General features: G+C 37.7%; 1 protein-coding gene across 6 annotated transcripts; it reads left to right on the top strand.

Annotated features, from left to right (window-relative positions):
• The first annotated feature begins 8,809 nt into the window (after positions 1-8,809).
• Positions 8,810-24,674, top strand: LOC127438829 (natural killer cell receptor 2B4-like). 6 transcript variants are annotated; one of them, XM_051694719.1, is made up of 6 exons: positions 8,811-9,207; positions 15,057-15,389; positions 15,545-15,844; positions 16,199-16,315; positions 16,470-16,537; positions 17,654-18,074. In XM_051694719.1, the coding sequence occupies exons 1-6, from the start codon at positions 9,165-9,167 to the stop codon at positions 17,714-17,716; spliced, it is 924 nt and encodes a 307-aa protein (XP_051550679.1). In that variant the 5' UTR covers positions 8,811-9,164; the 3' UTR covers positions 17,717-18,074. The 6 variants fall into 6 exon arrangements, with proteins under 6 accessions (XP_051550678.1, XP_051550679.1, XP_051550680.1 ...); XM_051694718.1 differs by having other exon boundaries at positions 8,810-9,207; positions 16,470-18,074; XM_051694720.1 differs by lacking the exon at positions 16,470-16,537.
• Positions 24,675-26,051: the final 1,377 nt, after the last annotated feature.

Below are 26,051 nucleotides of genomic sequence, written 5' to 3'. Positions count from 1 at the left end.
AAACTGCAGCTGGATTATCAGACTGGATCTCTCATCATCAGAAACATCACAATCAAACACTCTGGACTTTATAAACTACTGATCATCAGTAACAGAGGAACTTCATACAAGAGATTCAGTGTTACTGTATACGGTGAGTAAACACAAGAGTTATATTAAAGAAATAATAATAATAATAAGTAAAAATAATTGTTTTCAGCTGAACAGGGTGCAAAACAGTGAAGAGAAATGCTTATTTTATTAAATCTACCCCCCAACCAAAACCCAAACCTAACCTTAACTATTAGTAGAGACAAAATGCAATGTTAGGGACAAAAATGCAACCTCCTGAAACTCAACACAGCAGCTGTTCTGCATCATTATTAGTGTTGGTGAAAAGGATTATAATTGTACTTTAGGCAACTCAAATACTGTGAAGTCCCCATTCATGTAATGCTGCTTCACTCATTTGCCTTCTGCAGCTGAAAGCCACTCACACGTCTGCCCATAGTAAAGCATGCCTTATGTATGTATCATCATTCTTTTGTCTGTATTCTACCCATTAACACTATTTTATACACCCATCTTTTCATTAGTATCAGTGTCATGATAAATGAGAAAAATGGAGTGTAATCAGTGTTAGCACATTAGCACCATGAATGCAGAATGTAAGCTTGACAAATTACACATTGTCTCCTGAATATATATTACTTTAAATGATCATTGAGTGGTTAAAACAGCTTTTTTACTGATCTCATGTGAATTCTACTGATAGCACATTTTAATGCCTCCCACAGTGGTGTGGCCGGTGTCTGAATGTTCACAAACAGTAGGTTGTTGCTCAACTTTACTTTTTACTCCGGGTATTACGATTTCAGCCCCCAAAAAACAAAACAATCAAAAAAACAATGAGGGGCAGTGATGTAGTGACAAATACAATCCTGAAGTCTCACCTGTGTAGTGAGCAAGGAGCTTTACCTTGGGAGAGCTATCAGTTAGCATTGCCAATCATCTCTATTGCGGTGCTCAGTTGGCACAGGGTCCCCACGACTACCCTGGAAGTAGGCGCCATCTTAGCACCAGTTTGCTCTACAGCTGCAGAAAAATATCATCCTCACAACACAAAGTGCATGCGTTAATAGTTAATTAAATATCTTACCCATGGAATTTTACACCAGACACTGTAGTGGGGCGATTAGCACAATTAAAAGCTTATTTGATTACTTAGGCTGTCAAACGCACAAGATATGCACGTGAAGTGTAGTAAACCGGTGTCTTGTCATCGTCTCTTGCTGTCTGTCAAACAAGGATGCAAATTAAAGGAATAGTTCACCCAAAAATGAAACTTCTCTCATTATTCACTCACCCTGATGCCATCCCAGATGTGTATGACTGTCTTTCTTCAGCAGAACACAAATTAATTTTTTTAGAAGAAGATAGAGCTCTGTCAGGTCCTTTTAATGCAAGTAAACAGGTGCCAGCACTTTGACGGTCCAAATGTCACACTGAGGCCACGTCCACACTAATACATTTTCGTTTGAACAGAGCTTTTTGAAAACACTCTCCCAAGTGGAGAAATGTGAAAACGCAGTTTTCGTGTTGTAGTGTTGACTGGGAAAACAGATATTTTTGAAAACTATTACGTATTTGTTGTCACATGGCGCAGTCATGTGATCCATTCAACTAAAACAATCAAGATAGCGCCTGTGTCATAGCGGTGTTGTTGTGCCTAATATTAAATGACATAGCATTGTTAACGATAAATGTTACTTTGAACAACATTCACACTGCATTCCTTCAAAGGCGACGGAAAGTTTACTTGGAATTGGTGTCTGACGACAGAACACAAGAACAATTGCGTTTCAGACCGTACATGCAATGGTGATTTTTCTCATGCACAGTAAGGGGATTTAAGCGTTTTCATGTTTCAATGTGGATGAGCAACTTTTGGAAAACGCTTGAAAACAGCAGTGTGGACGGAGAGCATTTCAAAAATGAAAACGTCATTTTTAAATGTATCCGGATTAATGTAGACGTAGGCTTAGGCAGCATAAAAGTAATCCACACGACTCCAGTCGATCAATGAATGTCATGTGAAGCAAATCGATATGTTTGTGCAAAAAATAAATAGATAATTAAAAAGTTATTAACTTTTAAAAGCACTTCCTGCCAGCAGTTGACGCTTCACGTAGCTGTCGCGTTATGTAAGCGGCGCTTATTTACAACAGAAGAACGAACATCACGTGAGATTTCGGCAGTTTCAAACAGCATCAGAGCCCTGGATAGAAGCTCCAATTTAAAGTTAAAAACGTTTTAATTATTGACTTGTTTCTTACAACGACGGTGTTCCGTCGTCAGACACCAATTCCAAGTAAACTTTCCGTCGCCTTTGAAGGAATGCGATGTGAATGTTTTACAAAGTAGCATTTATCGTTAACAATGCTATGTAATTTAATGCTATGTGATTTACATTCTCTGTGCATATTGCCCCCTACTGGGCAGGGAGGAGAATTTATGATAAAAAAAGAACTTAAATATTGATCTGTTTCTCACACACACCTACCATATCATGTCTGAACACATGGGTTTAGCCACTGGAGTCATATGGATCACTTTTATGCTGCCTTTATGTGGATTTAGGAGTTTCAAAATGTTGGCACCCATTCACTTGCATTGTATGGACCGACAGAGTTGAGATATTCTTCTAAAAATCTTTATTTGTGTTTGGCAGAAGAAAGAAAATCATGAAAATCTGGAATGGCATGAGGGTGAGTAAATGATGAGAGAATTTTCATTTTGGGGTGAACTAACATTTAAACTAATGCAGTTCTATACATTTGACAAGCAGCATTGTCCTGAGAATGCATCCCAAGTCCTGTAGTTCAAATCACAGCCACCAGAGGTCACACTCCTCATTTCTTATTTTTCAAGGCTGGTTTGAGATGTTTTAAGACATAATGCTTCTCATGGCATTGTTTAGAATTCAGCATATATTCTTTAAAATGGAAAATCTTTTTCATTTTTGTCTTTCCTCTTCATTTACAGATTTCAGATTTGTACTTTGGCATACATTGGTGTAATTACAGATTTACAATTTAAAGTTGTCATCTAGCAACTCCCAGTGACATCATTTTTGACTCTGGGAGTCTGTAGGCTGTCAAACTTTTAGCCTACTTCTAAACGCCTCCCACAGTGGTGTGGCCGGTGTCTGAATGTTCACAAACAGTATGTCGTTGCTCAACTTTTTTTTTACTCCGGGTATTACAATTTCTGCAACAAATGAGGGGCATTGAACACAGTATGCAATCACATGTAGAATGACAGAAAATATCTATTGTTTTATATATATATATATATATATATATATATATATATATATATATATATATATATATATATATATATATTTATATATTTATATATGTTGTGTATAAGCTTTTGGATGTGATAGAGAGAAATAAAATGACATGTGAAGAATGAGATGTTTAAGAAGAGCTGGTCTACTGCTTGAAACTGTGTGATATTTTAGACTCTTTAGATCTGTTGAATGTTTTCCTCTCATCTGTGTGCTCTGCTCCTGTTCGCCATGTTTGGTGATGGATTTGGTACAGATGGATTGAAGTCAGTGTCGGTGATGGAGGGAGATTCTGTCGCTCTACAGACTAATCTTACTGTAATACAGAGAGATGATCAGATACTGTGGATGTTTGGACCTCAAGAGACTCGTATAGCTGAAATCTATAAGCAGATCATTGATATGTTTGATAGTAATGAGACATTTGGAGACAAACTGCAACTGGACAGACAGACTGGATCTCTCACCATCAGAAACATCACAATCAAACACTCTGGACTTTATAAACTATGTATCTACAGCAATAGAGGGATCACATACAAACATTTCAGTGTTTCTGTCTATGGTGAGTAAACACGTGTTTTTAAAGTGCACATGTTGTTCTTTCTCTTCTTTCAGACGTCATCCTCTGTTGCAGTGTTACTGAAGCTGTGAGCTGATTGGTCATCTCTAGTCTGGTGGGCGTGGCTGCTCTAACTCTAGTGGTTTATGACTTCAGATCTAGATGCATTCAACAGGAGAGGAGAGTGCAAGTCATCGGAGCACACTACAGGGCACTGTTGTTGTAAAACTGTTGAATTTACAGTAAGACACCACCAGATACCACTCTTGACAACAAGTAAATCAAGTGTTGTGTAATTACTAGGAAACACCCTCCTCCTCCTCACACCATGTCTTTGTACTGCCTCTGCCAGATGGCAGTTTGTAAAAGGATGACTAGTGCAGATGGCATCCAAGTGTGCCTAGTTGTATCACCTTTAAAAACAGCAGCTGGTTGGTGCCAGCTGGATTGAAAAAAGAGACAATATATGAACTATAACGTAGGCCTATATCAAACTGATCTAATGCATGTATTTATGTTTGGAATAGAATGTACTAGCATACTGCATACTGCACTACAGTAGAAACTGTATGTGAAACAGCATGCAATATGCAACATAAATATTTCAAACAGCTTTATGAATGTTGTCATTACGTGCATGTTTAACTCAGTGGGTTGCTATCCCTCAGAAATAAACAATTATTTTGCTGCTCTTTTTTAAACTAATTTTGCAAAAAAAAAAAATTATTCAGAAAGAGATGATATTACTTCTGGATCATCCGAAATTCAAATGGACCGCATTGCATTGTATGATACAGTAGGCCTACTCTGTGCAGTAGTGTTCTGCGTTTTGGCAAATGTAGTAGGTCATATGCATATTGTGTGCTTACAGAAATATACAGCAGCAAATTTAAGAGTTGCAAGCTACATTAGTATGCCATTCCATATGAAATAGTGGCATAGTGATTTTATCCATATAATACAGCCTTTTGGACTTTATTGCTGAAATAAACTGAGATAGGGGCAGTGGTGGCTCAGCAGTTAAGGCTTTGGGGTACTGATCAGAAGGTCAGGGGTTCAAGCCCCAGCACTGCCAAGATGCCACTGTTGGGCCCTTGAGCAAGGCCCTTGATCCTATCTGCTCCAGGTGTGCTGTATCATGGCTGACCCTACACTCTGACCCCAGCTTGGCTGGGATATGTGAAAAAAAGAATTTCACTGTATATGTGCAAAAATGTGTGATAAGTAAATTAAAAGGGAAACTTATTTAAAAAATGGTGGCATACAAGCACCCTGTTTCACTGTGTATTTCTATTGTATGTTTTCAAATGCAGTGCGACAGAGATCTGCCATTACAGCTGATAGTTGCTTTGAGACCACAAAATCTAAACACTAAATGATGCATTGTCAAAAGAAAACATCAGAAAAATACCCAACATAGACGTAATGAAGGCTAAGCAGTTGACGTTTAGATCTGTGCATGTGTCTAATGATGCAGTGAGGTATCCTTAAGGTAACGACTACAGGTCAGTATCAAAGACTGTATAATGTACTGTAAAGATCATATTAATGTACCTGGTAGAGTCTGTTACCCGTATAGTATCCTGGACAAACTGGTTTCAATGAGCCTAGAGCAGAAACAAACAAAAAAGTGGTATTGAAACTTGATTTCATTTTCTATGGATTATACAATATTTCAGTCTTCTGCAGTTGCATTGAAGAGGGCATGCACAAGCTGTCTGTTTTTCTCTATCTGCAGAGATGTGATGCTTTATGCACTGTGGCCTACAGAGACAGTCAAAACGAGCTCCGCTGTGGTCTTGGTTATGTAGGTCAGTATAGGGTCTCGAACATGCAGTAAATTGATGTGGTACAAGTGCAAGTCTATTATGGGATGTGTGAAGTAGGTGTGCAAAATGTGTTATGCACTTGCGCGTGTGGCAGTATATGGGTGAAGGGTTCGTTCCTACAGGCTCAGTTTAACACCTGACCTGTAATGTTACTATAGACTAAAGTGGTGAAAACATCACAGCAAAAAAACAGGCTGGCTAAGTGACATCAATGGAAAGGGAAAGTCACAGTTATTACATTTTGATGATAGATTATTGAGACAAACTTCTTTTTTTTTTTCACTGAGTCATTGAAAACAAGACCAGGAAACTAAATAGGGTCGATTATGATTATATGCTTAAATCATGCAAAGAAACTTACGAAGTTGAAAAGCATTTAGGGGAATGCGCAATGGTGGACAGGCTAGAAGAGAAAAAAATAACAATGGTCATACACAGAGAGGGAATAAAAGTACCCACTGAATAAAGATGGTGGCTGACATGACTGAGAACGAGTCAGCTTACCGTAGAATACAAAGAACAAACCCTATCATTTAACTCAAGACTTTGGGAATGCTTTACACCTTGCTGATGTCTTAAACAATGGTGTCTTGGTCTGGGGAACATGAGCAATTCACAGTTTACAGTGTGAAGCGTTGGAGATTCTGACCATCACATTAAAATTTGACAAACCCAAATTCCCACGCACTGGGCAGTGTTAACTGTGCATCTTTATTGATTCTTCTCCTCACTGCATAAGAGTGTGGAGGGGCAAACATTTGTGCGTATTAGGCTAAAAGACTGATTTCATGAAAATTACCAGACGCATTTTTGTAAAATGTTATTATGCGCATATTACATGTTTCGCTGCAGTTCTGAGTGTGCGACATCTTCTGTGTGGAGCTAAAAGTGAGTTACATTTTCTTCAAAACCGATGAGGTTTTCAGAGTTAATGATCTATTGAATTTTAAATCAACAAAATCGGTCTCCTTACCCTAAACCTTAAACCTAAAACCTAACCGATAGTGTCAAAAACAAATGTGAGATGACAAATACAATTGCTGAAGAAACCACGTCATTTTGTGGTGCTTCTGTGACACTTTGGGCTCACGTGTGGACTCGGGTGCTCTTCAGGATTCGTACTCTTGTCTGTCGCATTGCAAGTGCAACGCTCCATCAGTTGAGCTATTGCACAATTTGATCACACTGGAACAAGTGTGTAAATGTAATTAGTTATAAAATGCAAATGTTAAAATGTATTATTTTACAAGTCACGCGCTACAGTTAAAGTGTTTAGATGTCATAAGAGCATTGCGAATAGCAGTGCAAAAAGTATGTGTTCATGAACTGAAAATGTGCTGTTTACTCGTGATTTGTGCGAAAGTGAATAAAAGTCCACAAGGAAACTGCTTAGGTCTAGAAATGTGATTCAATGAGATCAGACCGCTAAAAAATTAATAATCCAATGACGTTTGTGAAAGAAAATCATGATTTGATGCACTGATAAATCCAAGACAAACAGAAGCAGGCTCTAGGACTACTTTGAACATTTACCACAGAGGCAGTAATCAGAAAAACATCTTTTGATGTGAACACGCTCTGAATTACGGTAACACGCAGGAACTTGATAATTACACACGTGGCTTCATATGCAAACAGGATGTTTAAAGAGTGGGGGAGTTTCTGCTTTTCACACTGCAGATGATGCACAAACAAAATAAAATGATCTTATCCTGACCAAAAGAGAACAAATAATTTTCATTTGAATGTTAAAGAAGGAGAGGGACACTCAACTGAGATATAATAACGAACACGGGATCACAGAGTGTTCAAGTGTGTCCCACACAAAGTAAATGTTTTTTCTTACTTCCACACATACCCACACTATTATTCAGCACACAAGCCATCTGTTGAAAATAATTCAGTCTCTTTGTTGTACAGGAAATGGTGGGATACCAAAAGCCAAAGTGTCAAAAAAAAAAAAAAAATTTGAAAGTGTGAATTCAGTGGTGGGTTTTAAAACAAATTAAATGACGTTCTCTTTCAGTTCTGAACTCAAACCACTATGACAAGCTGTTTATTTATAGATTACATTCAAATTCTTAATAACTATTATTAGCATGCTTTGCTCCCAAAGACAGTCAGGGCAGAATTGGGCAGTTTTTGATCTTGTAAATTACTATACACACCGATTTCATCAGTACTGTGTATTTGGCCCTGTTTCGATGTAGAACTTCAGGTTATTCAACGGACAGTGCAATGCTGTTTGATCTTGCATGAAAAATTGCTTGTGATATGTTCCTCATTTGTAAGTTACTTTGGATAAATGCATCTGCTAAATGATTAAATGCAAATGTTACTGGTTTGCAAAGCAGTATTACCAGACTCTCACTAGACATTAAGAAGCATTACCAATTTATCCTTTAAAGACTGACACTGAACCACTGTTATGCTTATCTTTTAACTCCATGAGCACAAGACTGTGTTTCCTCCAATAAATAGATGAAAAATCTCCTGACTGACTAATGAGAGGAGCTTCAAAAGGTGCAAGACCTTACGACTCCTAAATGTCCTTATAACAAACAAAGATTTGGTTATGAAACCAAATAATAAATCATGTAAATAATAATCATAAAAATGTGTTCTGCACTGGTCTGTGTGATAGATTAGGAAGTCCATGTAATGTGCAAGAGGTTAAGATCTGTTCACTCTGAAAGGCTTGGTTTGTTCTTGCAGAGAAGAAAATTACAGGAAGAGGTATAGAGAAAAGATGCAAACCACCAGTTGAACAAAATCATGAATCAATGCAGCACAAAGAGACTTTGTTGATTCACAGTATAATCATACAACTGTGTGCTTTATAACACAGTGCCAGCCCACAGTCTTCATTCTGTTTGTCTATGAAAGAGATGCTTTTCTCAGCTCATATTCATCTCAATGGGTCCATGCATCACCATTTTTTATTCTTTATGGGCTCAAAAAACAGTACACCTTTCATAAAGAAAGAAAGAAATAATGTCATACACTTATAGCCAATTTATGAGATCATGAGTATGGGAGGGGCGCTGAGGCGGGGCATGGCCCTAAAATTTTTTGTTTTTTTGTTTTTAATCTACGCAGAACAGTACAGTATTGCCACTTTTAGGCAGGGTTACATATATTTTAATCAGTTTGCAGAAACTCCTTTATGCAACGCTACAATTTACATCGAGCCAATGTTTTTTGTGGTGGAAATCACAAAGAAAAGTGTGCTAAGAAGCTATACTTTTTTTTCTTAAATGATCTCTGTACGATACACTCGGACTGTTATTTGTTTGTGGACCCTTATTAATCCCAAAGGCTTTTGTTTTAGCAGTGGGATCTATAAACAATATCAAACTTTTTACATCTCAGCTGAAGAAAGCAAGAAGATCGGACTTTTCTGGAATTAATCCATGCTCTAAATCATGCGGATTTTAAAATGATTGCTAAATTGGTTTTCTTATGCTTGTGGCTCGTATTTGGTAAGTGATTTTATTTTATCAAATGAGATTCCCTATATTAACTCTGTTCTAATGTGTGAAAGGCTGCAGTTAGATAACAGTTCTAACAGTTTTTTGCTACACGCCACGAATACTGACCAGTATGGCAAGCCGTTTTAGCATTTATTCATGTCGCAAGAGAATACTGATATCATAAATGTGATTTTAACTAGTAAAAATACTATTATTGATATCTTAAAATACAATTTTAATCAGCATAAACATGCCATTTTTTCCACATGAGATTTATCTGTCTACTAATAAAATAAATGTCCAAAACCCATATGCATAGTTTATATTTTCTACAAGAAGTGTGTGGAGACTAGGGGCACATTTGATACATACAGCTGTCCCCATACAGGGTACTGTAACACTACACAGGGGCAGTTGTAACACTCATTTGGAATGTGCTAAAATAAGATAATCTTAACTTAAACCTTGTGCGAACTTCGGGACATTTTTGTCATTTTCAGTTTCGTTTTTTTTTTTTTTTCTTTTTTGATCATTTTGGCTGTGTTAATGCCAACAGCATACATTTAGCCAATGCTGTGTATTTTTTGGGGAATTGTGATATTTCAAATAATACATCTACAGGGTTGGGAGGGTTACTTTAGAAATGTATTCCACTACAGATTACAGATGCTGTAAAATGTAATGTGTAATCCGTTAGATTACTCAAGGTCAGTATTCTAAATACTTTGGATTACTTCTTCAGCACTGGTTGATTTTTTCACGTGTTTTGACAATAAAAACTCTGCCAGTACAGTAAGACAAAATACACATGTTAAAAATATATTCTCCTAAATATATTAAACCTAAATATCTTATGCAGTGTTGTTTCTAAAACAAGATAAATCAAACTGATCTTGCTTTAAGGATTTTTAAATATTTTTACAGGAAAACAATAATAAAAAAAAATATTATCAAGAATACGATTGTTGCCCTAATATCAAAGGTCTTACTAAAAAAAAAAAAAAAAGAAATTATGATCCAACGTGAATTTTCTTGAAAAAAAAAATATGATCGTGCCTTGTAACATGTGCATGTAAAATGGCTAGGAATATTATTTTAGCTTAGCGTAAAGCTGACAATTTACACAAGGTTTATTTCTATTTCTTCTGCTCCAAACGTACTTCAAACTTACTTCTCTGTCTGCTCGTATGAATGTAACACATCATAAGAAAGTGTTTCACCGCTGTTCAGATGCACTTTGGATCGCATCATTTATATGTATAAATGTTTTCCATCTGAAAGGACTAAATATTAAATGAAACAAATGACAATAAAATGCAAAGTAATCTCTTCAGTAATCAAAATACTTTTTGAATGTAACTGTATTCTAATTACCAATGATTTACATTGTAACTGTAGTGGAATACAGTTACTAATATTTTGTATTTTAAATACGTAATCCTGTTACATGTATTCCGTTACTCCTCAACCCTGTACATCTATAATACACTGTGTACACAAAATAGTTACACTCAGGACCTTAAGGACAAAAATGTCCCCATTGAAACCCATTAAAACTGCAATATTTGATCCCAGTGCCAGTAAAGCATAAAATCATGAATTCTATGATATTATGCTTTCATTCCGGAGCTCTGGCTTCAAAATTATAATTTTTTAATATTTTCCACCAGATAGTGCCATATTTCTCATGTTTAGCCTATGGAGCAAATACATGCTTTTTTTCCTATTTTCTGTTTACTGTATTATAGAGCACTGCAGGCCAACTGAATAAATGATGCAGCTAAAATTGTGTGGGTGTGTTGGTACGGATGTCAGAGTGTGTTTTGTATGTGTGTATTGAGAAATTTGTCTGTGTGTGTGTGTAAAAAACAACAGTGGCATTATGTAAACAAACTGGCATTTTAAAGGTTAAAATCCTGAAAATGAATGAATATTTGATAGTTATGATCAGGACTGATGTTGATTAAAAAAATGTATTAACTGAAAGTGGAAAATAATATTAATATATAATATTATTATGGCAGTTTTTTGATGCAGACATTTTTGTCCTTTAAGGACCTCTGAGTAACTTTTTTAAACTGTCGGACAAGGGTTTGTGCAATTTCTGCACTACTAGTAGCACCAAACGGAATTACAAAAATAAAGTATGTTTTCAAACAACTTTTACCAACACCCCTCAGACTCTCTGCACAGCCAAACAAACACACCCCTCCCTTCAGTACTCTTTCAGAATCTCCGCCCCCCAAAAATAAGAATAAATAGGTAAATAAAAACATACAATGTAGGGTTATTGTTTATGAAATCTGAGGAAGAGCATTTAGATCTGCTTAAGTCTGTATCTTTGACAATATCAACCCACATAAAAGTCTGCAGCCTAAAACTGAAAAAAGAGCATTATGTCTGTTTTTTTCCCTTTTTCTTTATTATCCTCCCATTCAATGAGGGGACAAATAGCCTTTTCTTGTCCTGCACACATTAATTTGAACACAGGAGCCAGATACTTGTGCAGATAATAAATAATCATAAGAAACGGTGAACAAACTGATTTGAGGATGTTCAAGTCAGGACTGTGAACGCTGACACACATCTGTATATAGAACTAAACACTCTCAGGATTTATGCATAGGTAAGTTCAGTGACACTTCACACAATCTTTTTATGAGCACTATATAAAAGAATGGAGAATAAAATGCAAATTTTCCTGTGTATTTTCTTTGAAGCTTCGGTTTTCATCATCGATTTATCTTTTGTGAAAAAAGGTTGGGCATACGAGTCTGTAGTTTTGACTGCATCCAGCAGCTAAACAATTTGCATAAATACATTTGAATGAATAAGACTCAATAAAATGCACTCACCCAAAAGTTGCTGGTTTATGTTTTGGAGGAAAGTGGAACTTAATTATGGCCAGACAAGCTTAAACACGCACGCTCCTTCGGAACTGGACCACGGATCGCTTGACTAGTGCCGATGCTGTTGCACGTGTCGAGTGTGGTTCAACTCACCGCTGAGTTTTGTGCAGAGAGTGCTCGGATGTTTACCACCACGTTTTTATCAAAATCATTTGGAAGGTCAGATAAAGTGATTGGCTGGCCTTGTCGAATCACTGACTTACATTAAATAAAGACATTACATCGTACCGGGAGACTCTGGGTAGTGGTGGTATGCAAGAAAAACTGCTGGTACTCTGTAGACAAAATTTGAGAAGTGCAGGTACTGCGTACCACTGCATACCACCCCACTTCAAGCACTGGTAACAAGCAGATAAAGTACAGTCACGATCATTTATTTCTAAAAATGCACCATATTCCAAAACATACAATGGCATTGTGTGAGTAGCAGAGTGAAACTGAAGGTTTTAATTGGTAAAAAATATTTCCCCTCCGTGAAGGCATCCTGATCCTGTGTCATCCTGATTCTACAGGGACGTCTTGTTCAAAAAATACATCTGAACTTGAGGTCTGTGTAATCGGTCACAAGACATGCGAGAGCCAATGGCATAATCGCTGAGTCTCTGACTTCAAACCTCTCTATCTTCTAATGCCCATCGCGTCAGTCAAAGGTTTTTCATTAAAAAGAATGTCCTTGCCGGATGCGTCGTAAAACTGACCCCAGAGGGCGCTTTTGGCATCTGTAGATTGACGCGCTGGGCTCTTGCAGAAGAATGGAAATAAATTTGCACCCAAATAGTGGCAGATACTATTTGCACCCCTAATTAAACACTAACATACAGTATAAGGGCATCACTGCAGCGTGTTTATTGTGTTTATTAAGAGTCCCACAGACACCCTTCAACAACCCCTACCCCTAAACCTAACCTTAACCTTCCCTTACAAAAATTAACCATGGTTTTACTTCAGTAACGATAGTATCACCATGGTATTTTGTAGTAAAATCATAGTAACCACAAAATTAAACAAGGTTACTATATTAACAACACCATATTACTGTAGTAACACCATAGTAATTGCATCAACACTATGGTTTCCACCAAAAAAACATGGTAACTACAATATTACTACAGTAAAACTACATTTTTATTTATTATTATAAGTAGTTATGAAGAAAATATTAACAGTGGAGATAAGAAACAAAATGGGGAAAAGAGTGGGACACAGGTGGAATTTAAAGGTGCACTCAGTAACTTTTTGTTTGTGTCATCTTGGACTTACAGTGACACCTAGTGGTGTGGATGCAGAATCATTCACTATTCACAATCAGCCATGATTAATTTAATCCAAGAGTGAAAGTGTCCAATAACAAGACGGTTACTGAGACGGTTGACCAGCGAGTAGTATACAGCTGGTCATGTGATTCTTAAATGGCATCACCCCTGAGGGCGCCCCTGCCCCATGTAGAATAAAACAGCTTTTATACATTTACTGATATGACTAGAGTCCTCATCTCATGTGAGTAGTCAAGATTTTATATATATGTTTCAAAATTACAATGCATTTCTTTAGGAGTAAAACTGTTTTAATGGGGAAAAAATTACTGAGTGCACCTTTAATCCAGGTCGCCCACACAAAAATACACCTTTACACCAGTGTTGTGCCCCACACCACTACAGCAACTCTTACAGTGCAGTTTGTTGCATATTTGTGTGTTTCCACAAATCTATTGGGGTGCAAGCAGCCTCACAATGTGGCAGGTGCTATTAACACCAGGGTGCAAATAGTCATTCCGAAAAAGAATAGGACTAGGTGCTATTAAATTGCCATCTTTACATCATCACCGTTATATTGTACGCTTAATGAGTTTTAATCACACTTCTCTGTTGTGTGCTTGAAAAGTACATATGTTAATAAGTAGGGTTTAATGGGGCTAAAGGGCCCCTCCGGGTAAAATACATTTTTTTTTTGTAATCATATTTTCTTGAAAAACACTAAATAGCAACAAAAACTACCACAGTACTTTCCTATGTTCACATTTAGCAGATGCTTTTATCTAAAGCAACTTACAGTGCCCTTACTGCAGGGACAATCCCCTTGGAGCAACCTGGAGTTAAGTGCCTTGCTTTAGGACACAATGGTGGTGGCTGTGGGGATTGAACCAACAACCTTTTGCTTACTTGTTTAGTGCTTTAGTCCACTACACCACAACACCTTCCTAAACACCTATTTGTCACTATGCACAGTAAAGTTTTCCTGATCCATGAGATCATTGCATGCAATATTTAAAGGTTGATTTTGAGTTAACTGGATGTAATATTCAATATTTTTTAAATGTTGCAAATTTATGTAGCTAATGAAAATTCCTAAAATTATCACGTTTATTTTCATCAAAATACTTACTTTGTCATTATCAGTTTTGTTCAAGGTGATTAAATCAAAAGTTTTTCAAGAACTGTCCAATAACTGAAGGGATAGTATTTGGGGTAAAAATGGATGAAACGCAAGGAATTGAATGCAACATCAACCCCTACAGCAGGACGGGACCTAAACGGATGGTGAAGGGGTGGTTGGGGGTCAAAACAATGATGCTATGAAGAACAGCTGTGCATTGGCTGGATTATGATGGGATGAGATGGCTGAACTGAATGATGTAATGTTTACTAAAAGTCTTTCTGAAAGAACAATCGATTTTCAGAAACAGCCTTGCGGAGTGCAGGAGAGCGGTCGACAGGCTGCAGATGGCCAAAAGAACTGTAATTTGGACAACTCTGCTAAATGTGATCTAAAAGAAAGCATACAAGAAAAAAAAAGAAAGAAAAAAGATGAAGGGATTGCATAATTGATCCTTTTTTGTAGGCCTCTTGTTTGAGTTACAGAACAAGGAATGTCTTTTTGCCTGTGGAACTGATAGCTTTATCTATGTAATATTGTGCAAAATATATATATATATATATTTTTTTGTTTCAGGTGTGTTTGGTGTTGATACAGATGTATTGAAGTCAGTGTTGGTGATGGAGGGAGATTCTGTCACTCTACACACTGATCTTACTGAAATAAAGAGAAATGAACAGATACTGTGGGCATTCAGGATTAAAAGTTCAGATACTCGTATAGCTGAAATCTATAAGCAGAACATTGATATGCATCAGAGTAATGAGACATTTGGAGACAGACTGCAGCTGGACAGACAGACTGGATCTCTCACCATCAGAAACATCAGATTCAAACACTCTGGAATTTATAAACTAACTATCTACAGTATAGAGATCACATACAAACATTTCAATGTTACTGTCTATGGTGAGTAAACACAAGTGTTTAATTATAGAGATAAATACAGTTGGAAATACATTGTAGACTTAAAAACACTTAATAGGCACTAAATTAGAGGTTTTAAGGTATTTAGGCTTTCTATAAGTAATGTTACTCTTTTCATTTATTCTTATGTTTCTCAGCTCTTCTGCCCATTCCAGTCATCAGCAGTGACTCTTCACAAAACTCATCATTACCTAAAAGTTCAAGTTCTAAATGTGTGTTGGTGTGTTCAGTGGTGAATGTGACACAGGTGACTCTCTCCTGGTACAAAGGAAACAGTTTATTCTCCTCCATCAGTGTGTCTGATCTCAACAGCAGTCTCTCTCTACCTCTGGAGGTGGAATATCAGGAGAACAACATCTACAGCTGTGTGGTGTCCAATCCCATCAGAAACCAGACTAAACATCTCAACATTACTGAAGTCTGTCAGAAATGTTCAGGTATGTCAACAGAGATACTGTGTCCACTGGCAAGTGGCGAGCAAAGCGGGCGTTTTCACTTAATTCCAATGAGAATCCACCTCAGCTGCATCCAATCGGCTGCCATTGGAATGAATTGAAAACGCCCACTTCGCTGCGCTCACACCAGGAGACACGCATGGTTAGGGTTGTCTTGTACCATGCTCCTTCTATGACCATCATATCAAACCATTGCTGTTTACACTCTGAACAAAGACATACAAATTCAGCAATTTCCCTCATGATGATGGTTTGTATATGAGACTGTGCATATTCAATATTTGTTCAGGCAGGACTTATTTACACTTATTAATGTTTATTCTTTGTTCATTACAGAAGACAGAGAGCATTCTCCCGTTATAGTGGGGATATGTGTTGCTCTACTGATACTGATTGTGGCTGCAGTTGTAGGTGGGATTTACTTTCACCACAAGAAAAAAACAAGAAAAGAGGGCAAGTATTATTTACCACTGAACTGAGCCTTTTTGGGCAAAAATAAAGTGTTCAAAAGATGCGCCAAAATATGAATTATTTTTTTTTAAACAACCATTTCAGACTTATCAAATGTTTTCTAGTCTGAAAACTGTGATTATTATTATTAAAACAGTTCAGACTCATGAGGAAGAAGTACTTTACGCTGATACAACATTTTGTGAACGTGGTATTCGGAGTACGGTAAGACGTGTAATTGTTGTGTGCACTGTATGCGCCTGTCTGCCAGTAAAAACCTCCAGTAAAGGAGCTATGTGTCTTGATGTGCAGTTGTTAGTGCTTGTAGTTATTTGATTGTGCATGATGTGGCATCAATTAAGACATTTATCTATTTATTGTAAAATCTGTAAATGCTTCCTGCTTTATGATTTTACGCTGTAGCCTTGCGAATTCTACATGGTACCATCCAGTAGCGGTTCTAGCTTGTAGGGAGCCTTGGGCGAAACACGCTTCAACACGCCCCCAAAGTTGTTGACCGGGGGGGGGAAGAGGGGGTCTGTGTGGGTGCTTCGTGCCGCCCCCGATGCCGCCCTGGGCAACTGCTCATGTCGTCCATGCCTAAATCCTCCACTGGTACCATCCCCAAGGCTCAATTGTGGGTTTCAGTGTTCGGAGGTTTTGGGAGGGTTACAGAATACCATGATTAATGTCTGAGCCCCGAAAAGCTTAGTCAGTGACTCATGTGTCATTGTAATTTCCTCACAACAGCATGGTTCATCAGGCCTGATGATTCAAGGGAAGATGAATCGGAAGACAGGAAATGTGGGAGTTTCCAGTTGCTATTTTACTGCTCCACCTGTGATGAATTAATCAATAGAAATATATACTTATAAAAGCCTTAAAGTCTTTCAGATGGCAAAAGCATTGACTTAATTTCATATTTATTAGAAAATCTGAAAACAATCTTTTTTTCCCAATCATTTTGCTTGGCGAGTGTGCTTGTGCTATCTTTTTTTCTTTTCTTTTTTTTAATACTTTGTCACTTGGTTTGATGATAGTTCACCACAGAAACTAAAATTGATCATTTCCTCATTCCAAGCCCATATGAATTGATATGTCGAAATATTTGGTAGAATTTGAGCCTCAGTCATCTTTCACTTTCATTGTATGACAAAAAATGCAATGAAAGTAAATGATATTAGGCGATATTAACACACTATTATATCATACAGTACATTTTTAGCACCATCAAACCAAGTCACGTGCATCTACAGTTTTCATTCCAAAAATGATAGAAAACTTTCAACAGTTTTTGTAGCAGATTTTCTTAATTCAGTTCCTGTGGTTTGTTTCTTACAGAAAGCCATTGAAGAAAACCACACAGTCTACTCAGTTGTCGTCCTACGTGATCAGTGTTATTAATGCAGCCCAATGTAAAGCAAGTTGGTGTACAAATACATTTAAGTTCTTTCAAACATTTGAACTTTCTAAACTTTGTCTGGGACTAGGAATGAGCAATTCCTTTTTTTACAGTGAGATAAGTCAAACTGATTAATTGAAATTTCCAAGGCAGTGGACCACGAGTAAAACCAGCAAACAAAATGATAAAGACACTTCTGGAATGATTTGACCTGAGAAATGTAAAAATGTTTTGTAAAATGTTTCTTTCTGTATCTGTATTTGCACTTTTTCAGTATTAGCATTTGTTCTTGTATGCAAACAATGACATCCATGTCACTGAGTGCCAATGAGGACATTAAAGATGCACTCTGTATTTCAATTGTTTTTTTGTTTTTTGTTTTTTGTGCTGGCTGATATAGCCATTAAAGTGCACATGATCTTAAATATATTTTTCAAAAATAATGTTAATTCTTTGTGTTACACTTTTTAAAGCGAAAGCAAAAAATCTGGAATTTTCCTTTAATATTATTTATTCATATTGAATAATTAAGGCTGAGTAAAATTAATGTACAGCTTTTTTTACTCTTAACAAGCCACATCTGACACTGTTGTTATTTCCCCCATACACCAGCTGACTAAATGATTATAGATAGATAAGTTGATCATCTGAGTTTTGCATCTTGTCAGACACGTTATAGATCCTGAATGTTTGGCGCTTATTTTAATCCCATTATCTGCTTCTAACCTGCTGTTACTTGACTACAGTTAGTTGTTTACCCTGTCAGACAAGACATGTTCCCACTTGCTAAGAAAATCTTTCCACCCTTATTTTACAGTCCAAGAGGACTGTACGCTGTATACAACTGACACTTGAATTTTGATCTAACTTAAACATTAATAACTATAAAAACGATGGTAATTCCCCAGATATCTCTGAGATGTCTGTTTTAGATCTTTTCATCTGGAAAGCATCAAAATCTAATTAACATCTGCTAAACATCTTAAAAAGATCAGATTTACAAACATTCTTAACCATAAACGTTGCTGAACGTCTTATTGACATCTGAGAAGAAACATCTTATAGATGTATTGCAGATGAGCAAACAATGTAAAAAAAATACGTCTTTCAGATGTAAACACACACATCAAATAGGCATCAAATGTATTCTCATGTAAGTCAGGGACAGTAGAAATAGCTTGGCCCCAAACCACACTTAAAATGTATAAAAGGCATTGCATTAGAAAACAAATCAACTAATGCAGTATGAAAGCAAGCAGCATTTCTTTTAAAGAAAGAAAACAAAAGAACACTTGTCAAGAAAATCATTGTAAAATGTTAGTCCAAGATGTTCATAGTTAATGTGTTGAACTCCACCTGTGGTTACGTGGCTAGGAAACCTGTGTGAACATCAACTGAACTAACCTAACCAGATGATTAAAAGTTAGATCTGAAAGGTGCCCCCCTTTTTTAAGTGTGACTGTCCAGATACTTCTGATGCAGTTTATGTTAACAATCTGATATTTCAGTGTTGACACTATTAGCAGGTATCTTCCTGAACATTACATTTCATGACATTTATGCATTTGGCAGACACTTTTATCCAAAGCCCTTATTACAGGGATAATCCCCCTGGAGCAACCTGGAGTTAAGTGCCTTGCTCAAGAACACAGTGGTGGTGGTTGTGGGTATTGAACCAACAACCTTTTACTTACCAGTTCAGTGCTTTAGTCCACTACACCACCATAGATCATGGGGTAGATCATGAGTGATCTACCCTTTTTCTTTCCCTGTGACATTCAATGGAACAAATTCATGAAACATGAGAACAACAAATGTGAGTGTAAACAGTTAATATGCATATAATGTATGTTAGTATGTATATAACCCACCTACTTGTATATAATGGCACACACACACACTATTTTGTACGTTGCACTAATAATACAATACAATCAAAATTGTCAGTCGCCAGGCTTTTAGTGAAAAATGAAAGAGAAATGTGCACAATCAACCAAATCTTATAGTAATTGTACACCATATAATGACATTGTAGAGAATTGTGTGCTTCCACTAGTTTTAGGAGTGCTCAATATCAGCGTTACAGAGGTGTGAGGTGTAGCTCTTGCCCCTTCACTTTGACCACATTTCGACCACTGACGTTTAGCACAGTGGGTGAACTTTTAAGATGGTCCCTTACACACTCTGAGTTCCCTTTACTTTTCCAGAATGGTAGTGCCACTGTAAACAAAGCAAGGTCCATATAGACATGGTTGAAAGAACTTGACTGGCTTGCACAAAGCCCACACCTGAACCCCTATTGGGATAACACCTAAAACACTTTTGAGATATATTTGAATGCCAACAGACAGCAGGCCTCATCACCCAACATCAGTGCCTGAGATATAGCACTTTTGGCTATTGTGTATATTCAATGTTTCAGTACTCTCTGTCTCTCAGTCTACCAAAAGTAGGAAAGAAACACACTGAATGTTCTGCATCTCCGGACAGGTAAGAGAAACATATTTATGTTTTCACTCCTGTCCGCAGAGAAATACATTCGTTTTCGCCCAAAAGACCTATGACATATTTCAGTATATGTTATTATAACAGATCAGTTCTTCCGTTGGGAAGTGGGAGCCTCACGAGCTATAAACGTGGGAAGAGGATTAAATGAAATAATTTTCTGAAACTTTTCAGTGGGATCCTGTTCCTATAGGACTCTTTGTGTCCTTCGCTCATGAATGAATTTTTATTCCTCTTTATACCAATAAGAGTGGTCAGAGCAAAATTAAAGCCTAGAAATATTTATTGTAGACTATTTGGTCATCAAATTGATTGTCTATTGTATCACTGAGGAGGAAACATCTTTGTTGAGTTGTGAGAATGGGGAACAAGATAAGTCAGCCGATGCTGGGGGAAATACCCAGACACTGGATGATCAGAAATAATAAAGGCTTTAACACAGAACCGTTTTTGTTCTGGCAGGATGGTCAGAGGGTAAAACTCAAATAGATCCGTATCCATGGGAAGGTTCATTTAAAACCGCAGATATGGCTAGCATGAAATCTATGGTCACCGGAGGCTGGAGAGACCCAGCGTGGGATTATAATTACATGAAAACTTCATTTTCTATATGGAAAGACATGAAGCTGTTTTGGGAGAAGGGCCCTGAGAGAAAAAAGGACAGTAGTTAGAATCAACAATCGATCTCTGGGTCATGGGCCCAGCATGCTTCTGCTGCGCAATTTGCTCTAGGTCTAACCTCTCCGCCAAGTGCCCCTCCTTGTGTCTCTCCCCCTCAGTGCACGGAAGTGGGAGACACACAGGATCTACTGTTGTAAAACAACAGCTGTACCCTAATCTACACACACTGTTGAAGAGTCAAAAGATCTCTCGAGATATCGAGTGTTGAAAAAACACTCCTTACGCAGACTGTCGATCCCCCACCTGATAGCTCTGTCCGTGCGTTTCCATTCGCACAAGTCCCAAATTATTACAAAATATCTCCTCTCTCAGTGACAGAAGCAATGGCTATCTGTAAAGAACTTCCAAACCCCGTTAAGGACCCACATGCTTATACGTCTGACTTCCTATAGTCAGCTTACAGGCAGAGACTACCGTTTCATACTCTCCAAAACTCTCCCTTCGGAATGCAATGAATGTGAGTTGATAAAAGAGGTGCCTGCACTAGATCCAAAAAATGACATGCCCGTTGAAACTAACAAAGTGGTGACTAGAAGTAAAGATGAGGTAACTGAACCGGCAGAATTATTATGGGCATCCACTGCCTTTGTTGAAGGTTTCTATAAACACTTGGATAAATACTTGACTACTCAGACCGCATCAAAACAAGACATTTCATATGCTGCTAATACCAAACAAAAGAAGAATGAAACACCAACTGCATTCTTTATCAGGTTTAAGCAGACATGGACTGAAGGGTCAGCCCTACCGATCACGGAAGCTCATAGACAGTTGTTTCTCAACACACTTTTAAATAACATGGACAAAGAGATCGCCTCTTTAATTAGAATCACAACCACTAATTTAGGTGATATTTCAGTTGAGGATATGGGACGCAGGCTGCGTGAACTGCCTAGAGCGGGGGCGTTTACAGATTCTAAAATGCATGCTTTCATCCAGGTTCCAATGAAAACTCCACAATGTTATCATTCCTATGTTACCATTCTCATTGCTCGGACGTGACTTAATGTATAAGATTGGTGCAAAAATCTCATTTGATGATAACTCTGTACAACTTGTTTTTCCTGCAGTTTTTTCTCTCACTACAGACAGGAACTGCTGAAGAGACACAGGAAGTAGCTAACGTTAACCCAAAGTTGTGGGCCGCCCACAAAGACGAGGCAGGACTTATTGATGTCATTCCATACAGAGCAGCGCAACAAACAGATACACCAGTATATTGTAAACAATATGCTCTCTATGCTGAGAAAGAGGAAGATATTCGACCAGTTATTGCTGAACTACTCCAGCAGGGCATTCTGGTTCCCACTCACTCACCATGCAACATGCCCATTAACCCTTTAAAGAAAGCAAATGGTACTTGGAGATTAACCCAGGACCTTAGGAAGATCAATTGTCTGATTAAACCATTATCTCCTATTGTTCCAGACGTGCAGACTACCATTAATTCTATTTCATCTAATCATGAATACTTTACAGTGATTGATTCTGCTATTTTCAGTGTGCCGGATCCTGTGACACAGCCACTGTTCGCATTCACGCAAGGTGGGGTCCAATACACGTGGACGCACCTTCCTCAAGGGTTCAGAGATTCCCCGGCTGTGTTTTATGCTGTAGTGCACAACGCCCTGAAAAACGCACAAGTGCCTCCCGACACCTGCCTGTTGCAATATGCAAATTATATTCTGGTCACTGGACAGTCTAAAGACTTGTGCGCTGCTGCATCCACCATTGTTTGAAATATCCTCGCTGCTGCAGGATTTAAAGCCTCCAAAGCAAAACTTCAATGGGTCCAGAGGAAGGTGGATACTTGGGACATATCCTCACAGGTGGCGCAGTCTGCCTGTCTCCAGGCTATCCAGACAAAACTATCACTACATTCACTCATCCGAAGAACAAGAATCAGATGCAAGCTTTCTGGGACTGGTGAATTATTGCAGATCCTGGGTGCCGAACTGTTCAAACTGTGATAAGACTTTGCGTGGGGGCATAGCCACGGGGATCCTGGCCCAAGAGCATGGTGGTAACTACAGACCTGTTGCATACCTGTCCAAAACACTTGATGCAGTTGCAAAAGGACTTTCTGGTTGTCTGCGGGCAGTGGCTGCCACAGCTCTCATGGTACAAGACGCTGAGCGAATCGTCTTATCACACCCTCTTGTGGTGCACACGTCTCATCAGGTAGGTGCTATAATGCATAACATAACGACTCAACATATGACGGCGCAACGAAGGTCAGGGTTTGAAGTAATTTTATTAGCTACTGCAAATTTAACCCTAAAACCTACATCCACTGTGCATGGCTCTACTGTACATTTACATAAACTTTTGACTGAAGGTGAATTTGAATGGTGTAGCGCATGGGAAAATTATGGGAAGAGAGGAGCTTTAAAACTTCAGGGGGAAAACCAATTGCTAATCATAGCATTGTGGCCGAGCTTATATCTGCAGCACAATTGCCTACTAAGTTGGCAGTTGTCAAGGTTGCTGGACATGCTGCAGGAGACTCAGATGAGGCAAAGGGAAACAGATATGCAGACGAGGTTGCCAAATGGGCAGCTAAGAAACAATGATAAGTCAATTTCTGGACAAAGCGGGCACGGACGTGCCTATGATGCATTCTGGTGCAGACACTATCATGGTATGTCACATGTTGCCAAGGAGAAAGTTGTTCAAAACATTAAAAAACTGTACTGTACCCTGAATGTGAGAAAGATTGTCTTTTTTTTTTGCTAGATTCCTGCTTGGTATACACCAAGGTATACTCCAAGGAGGAGTTTGTGTTCTTGTAGGAGTAACATGCTGTACATTTATCCCTGATAACGATGCTGATGGCCATTTGATTGACGAAGGTTTGCAGAACATGTCAAGAATTGCTAATGATTTATGAAGTAAAGAAGTAATTGATGCTGAAAATGGTATTTTGGCCTGGATGAACAGCTGGAAGAAGCTATTTCTGAATGCATTAATACCCATTGGTGTAATCCTTTTGATATTAGCCTTTATTGCTCGCTGCATTTTGCCACTGATTAAGTCTTTGATTAATAGGACAATGAATACCCTTGTATCTACTCAGTATGCGCTTTTTCATGCTAGAACTGAATCTATGTACCTCTAAGAATACCACTCTTTGATTATGTGTAACCAGAAATAAATTGTAATCAATTTGTGTTTTAAATCAATTTCATTGTTTTGCTTGGTAATTAGATTAGTGGATGCAAATCTTTCACTCTCTTCTAGTCAGTTCAGGAGAGAAATGTTTGGCTTGTTGTCCGAAGAATGGTACTATACAATACGGTTGATTGGTAAGAAAGTAGGTGACACATGATTGGTCAATAGACAATGCAGAAGGAGAAACTGGGTTGTAAAGTACCACTCTTGAATAGTTTAGGTCACATACGGTATTCTTCGTCATGCATTTACTGAACTAAACTGAGACCTCGTGGTTCTTTTAGAACCAAAGAGGGCACTGTGAGAAATATAGATTTGCTCTCAGTTTCAGGCCTACTTTTTCATTTTGGGCCCCCATTGTCGTTAGTCTTTACTGAAACTTAGCACTTGTTTTTCTGTTCCTTCTGCTCTCCATATCTGAAGCTCAAGGATTTCTTAAGCTCGTCTTTTAGTACAAACTGGCATAAACTGGTATTCTGATAGCGTAGAGCGCCTCTTAGACTGGCATACAGATAGAGATGTCTGTTACTGATGCATGATGATTTTCCTTGATGCACTTTTCTGGTATAAATATGTTTGATTGTCAATAAACCTTTGAAGATGCTTTGGTGTCAATTTTGTGTCAGAGTCTCTTCCCTTGCAAGCATATCCCTGAGCGAGAGGACAACAGAGAGTGCTGGGGGCGAAAAGGTCGAACTACATAGATTATAGGAGAAATAATCTAACAACTCACTTAAGCAAAGCTGTCAGACCAGGCGTCAAATAAACATGCTTGAAGATGAACTATAAGACTGTGCCTTCACTAGTCCAGTAATCTAGATAATCGATAATAAAAATGACTTGAAATTGATAAAAAAACAAAAAACAAAAAAATAACTCCACCAATGCTGGAAATCTGTTCCATCTACACTCTGAGTGGGTAAATTTGCCTGCACTCGATCAGTAATACAGACTACACATCATGCCTTTTACTGGTGCAACCTGAGAGGGTTTGTTGTACTGTTCCGCCCACTGGCTCCTGTCTGACTCTCTTTTTTTTTTACACTTCTTTTTTTTTTATTTCTCCCTTTGTTAACTTGCTGAAGAGCTCATTTGCTCATGTTGTAGGTTTGATGTTATTGTTTATTGGGGCCTATTTAATTTTTTTATTTTTCATTTTATTGAACATATTTATGTACAGTTTAATGGCACGGTTTATGTAATAAAAAAGGGGAAAAAACAACAAAACAAACAAACAAACATACAAAAAATCACCGGACTTGAGTTTGTGTGTTACTCACCTCATTTAAATGGATTCAGTAGAGCCACAAGGAAACAAACTGTAAGTACAGAGACAGAAACAGTAAGGGGTAGAGGAGAAATTGTGCTTGTAAGAAGCTTCTTGGACCTGGTATGGACAGAGAATTCCCTCTAGTGTCTAGAGAACCTCATTGCATTAAATACCTATAGGTGTCACTTTAAGTGTTTCAGTGTTTTAGTTTAGGATAAGATGATGGCTCAACAAAAATAATATGACAAAAGTGACAAATTAGTTATCAGACACAAAGGTCTTCATCTGACATGTATCCACTTACCCAATGATCTCCAGTAATTTCACCTGATCATACAGATCATACACTGGGTTAGGGTGAGGATTTAGACTATTCAAAATAAATGTAAAACAAGAACAACTGCATTAACAGTTTTTATAAAAAGTAGTATAATCAATTTTCCTTACTAATCTGCACAATTAAGATGCATATAATGTAAAGCGTCCTGTCATTAGGAAACTGACCAACCAGAATGGATCTTGAAATGATTTGCTTACCTTTCCAGGTAATTTTTAGTGAATATATGAAGTCAGCTCTCCCTTTTTCTAAAATGTTGTGCTTGAAAAGTGTGCTTCTGCTTTACTTCTTTAAAATAAATACCACTTGATTTGATATTTCCTTATAATGCCATGACAAACATTTTTATGTGTGGCTTACAGTCAAGGGCGTA

This window comes from Myxocyprinus asiaticus, chromosome 50 (genome assembly GCF_019703515.2).
Source record: "Myxocyprinus asiaticus isolate MX2 ecotype Aquarium Trade chromosome 50, UBuf_Myxa_2, whole genome shotgun sequence".
Lineage (NCBI taxonomy): Eukaryota > Metazoa > Chordata > Actinopteri > Cypriniformes > Catostomidae > Myxocyprinus > Myxocyprinus asiaticus.
Note: the sequence above shows the minus strand (reverse complement) of the source record. Positions and strands in the feature narration are given on the sequence as shown.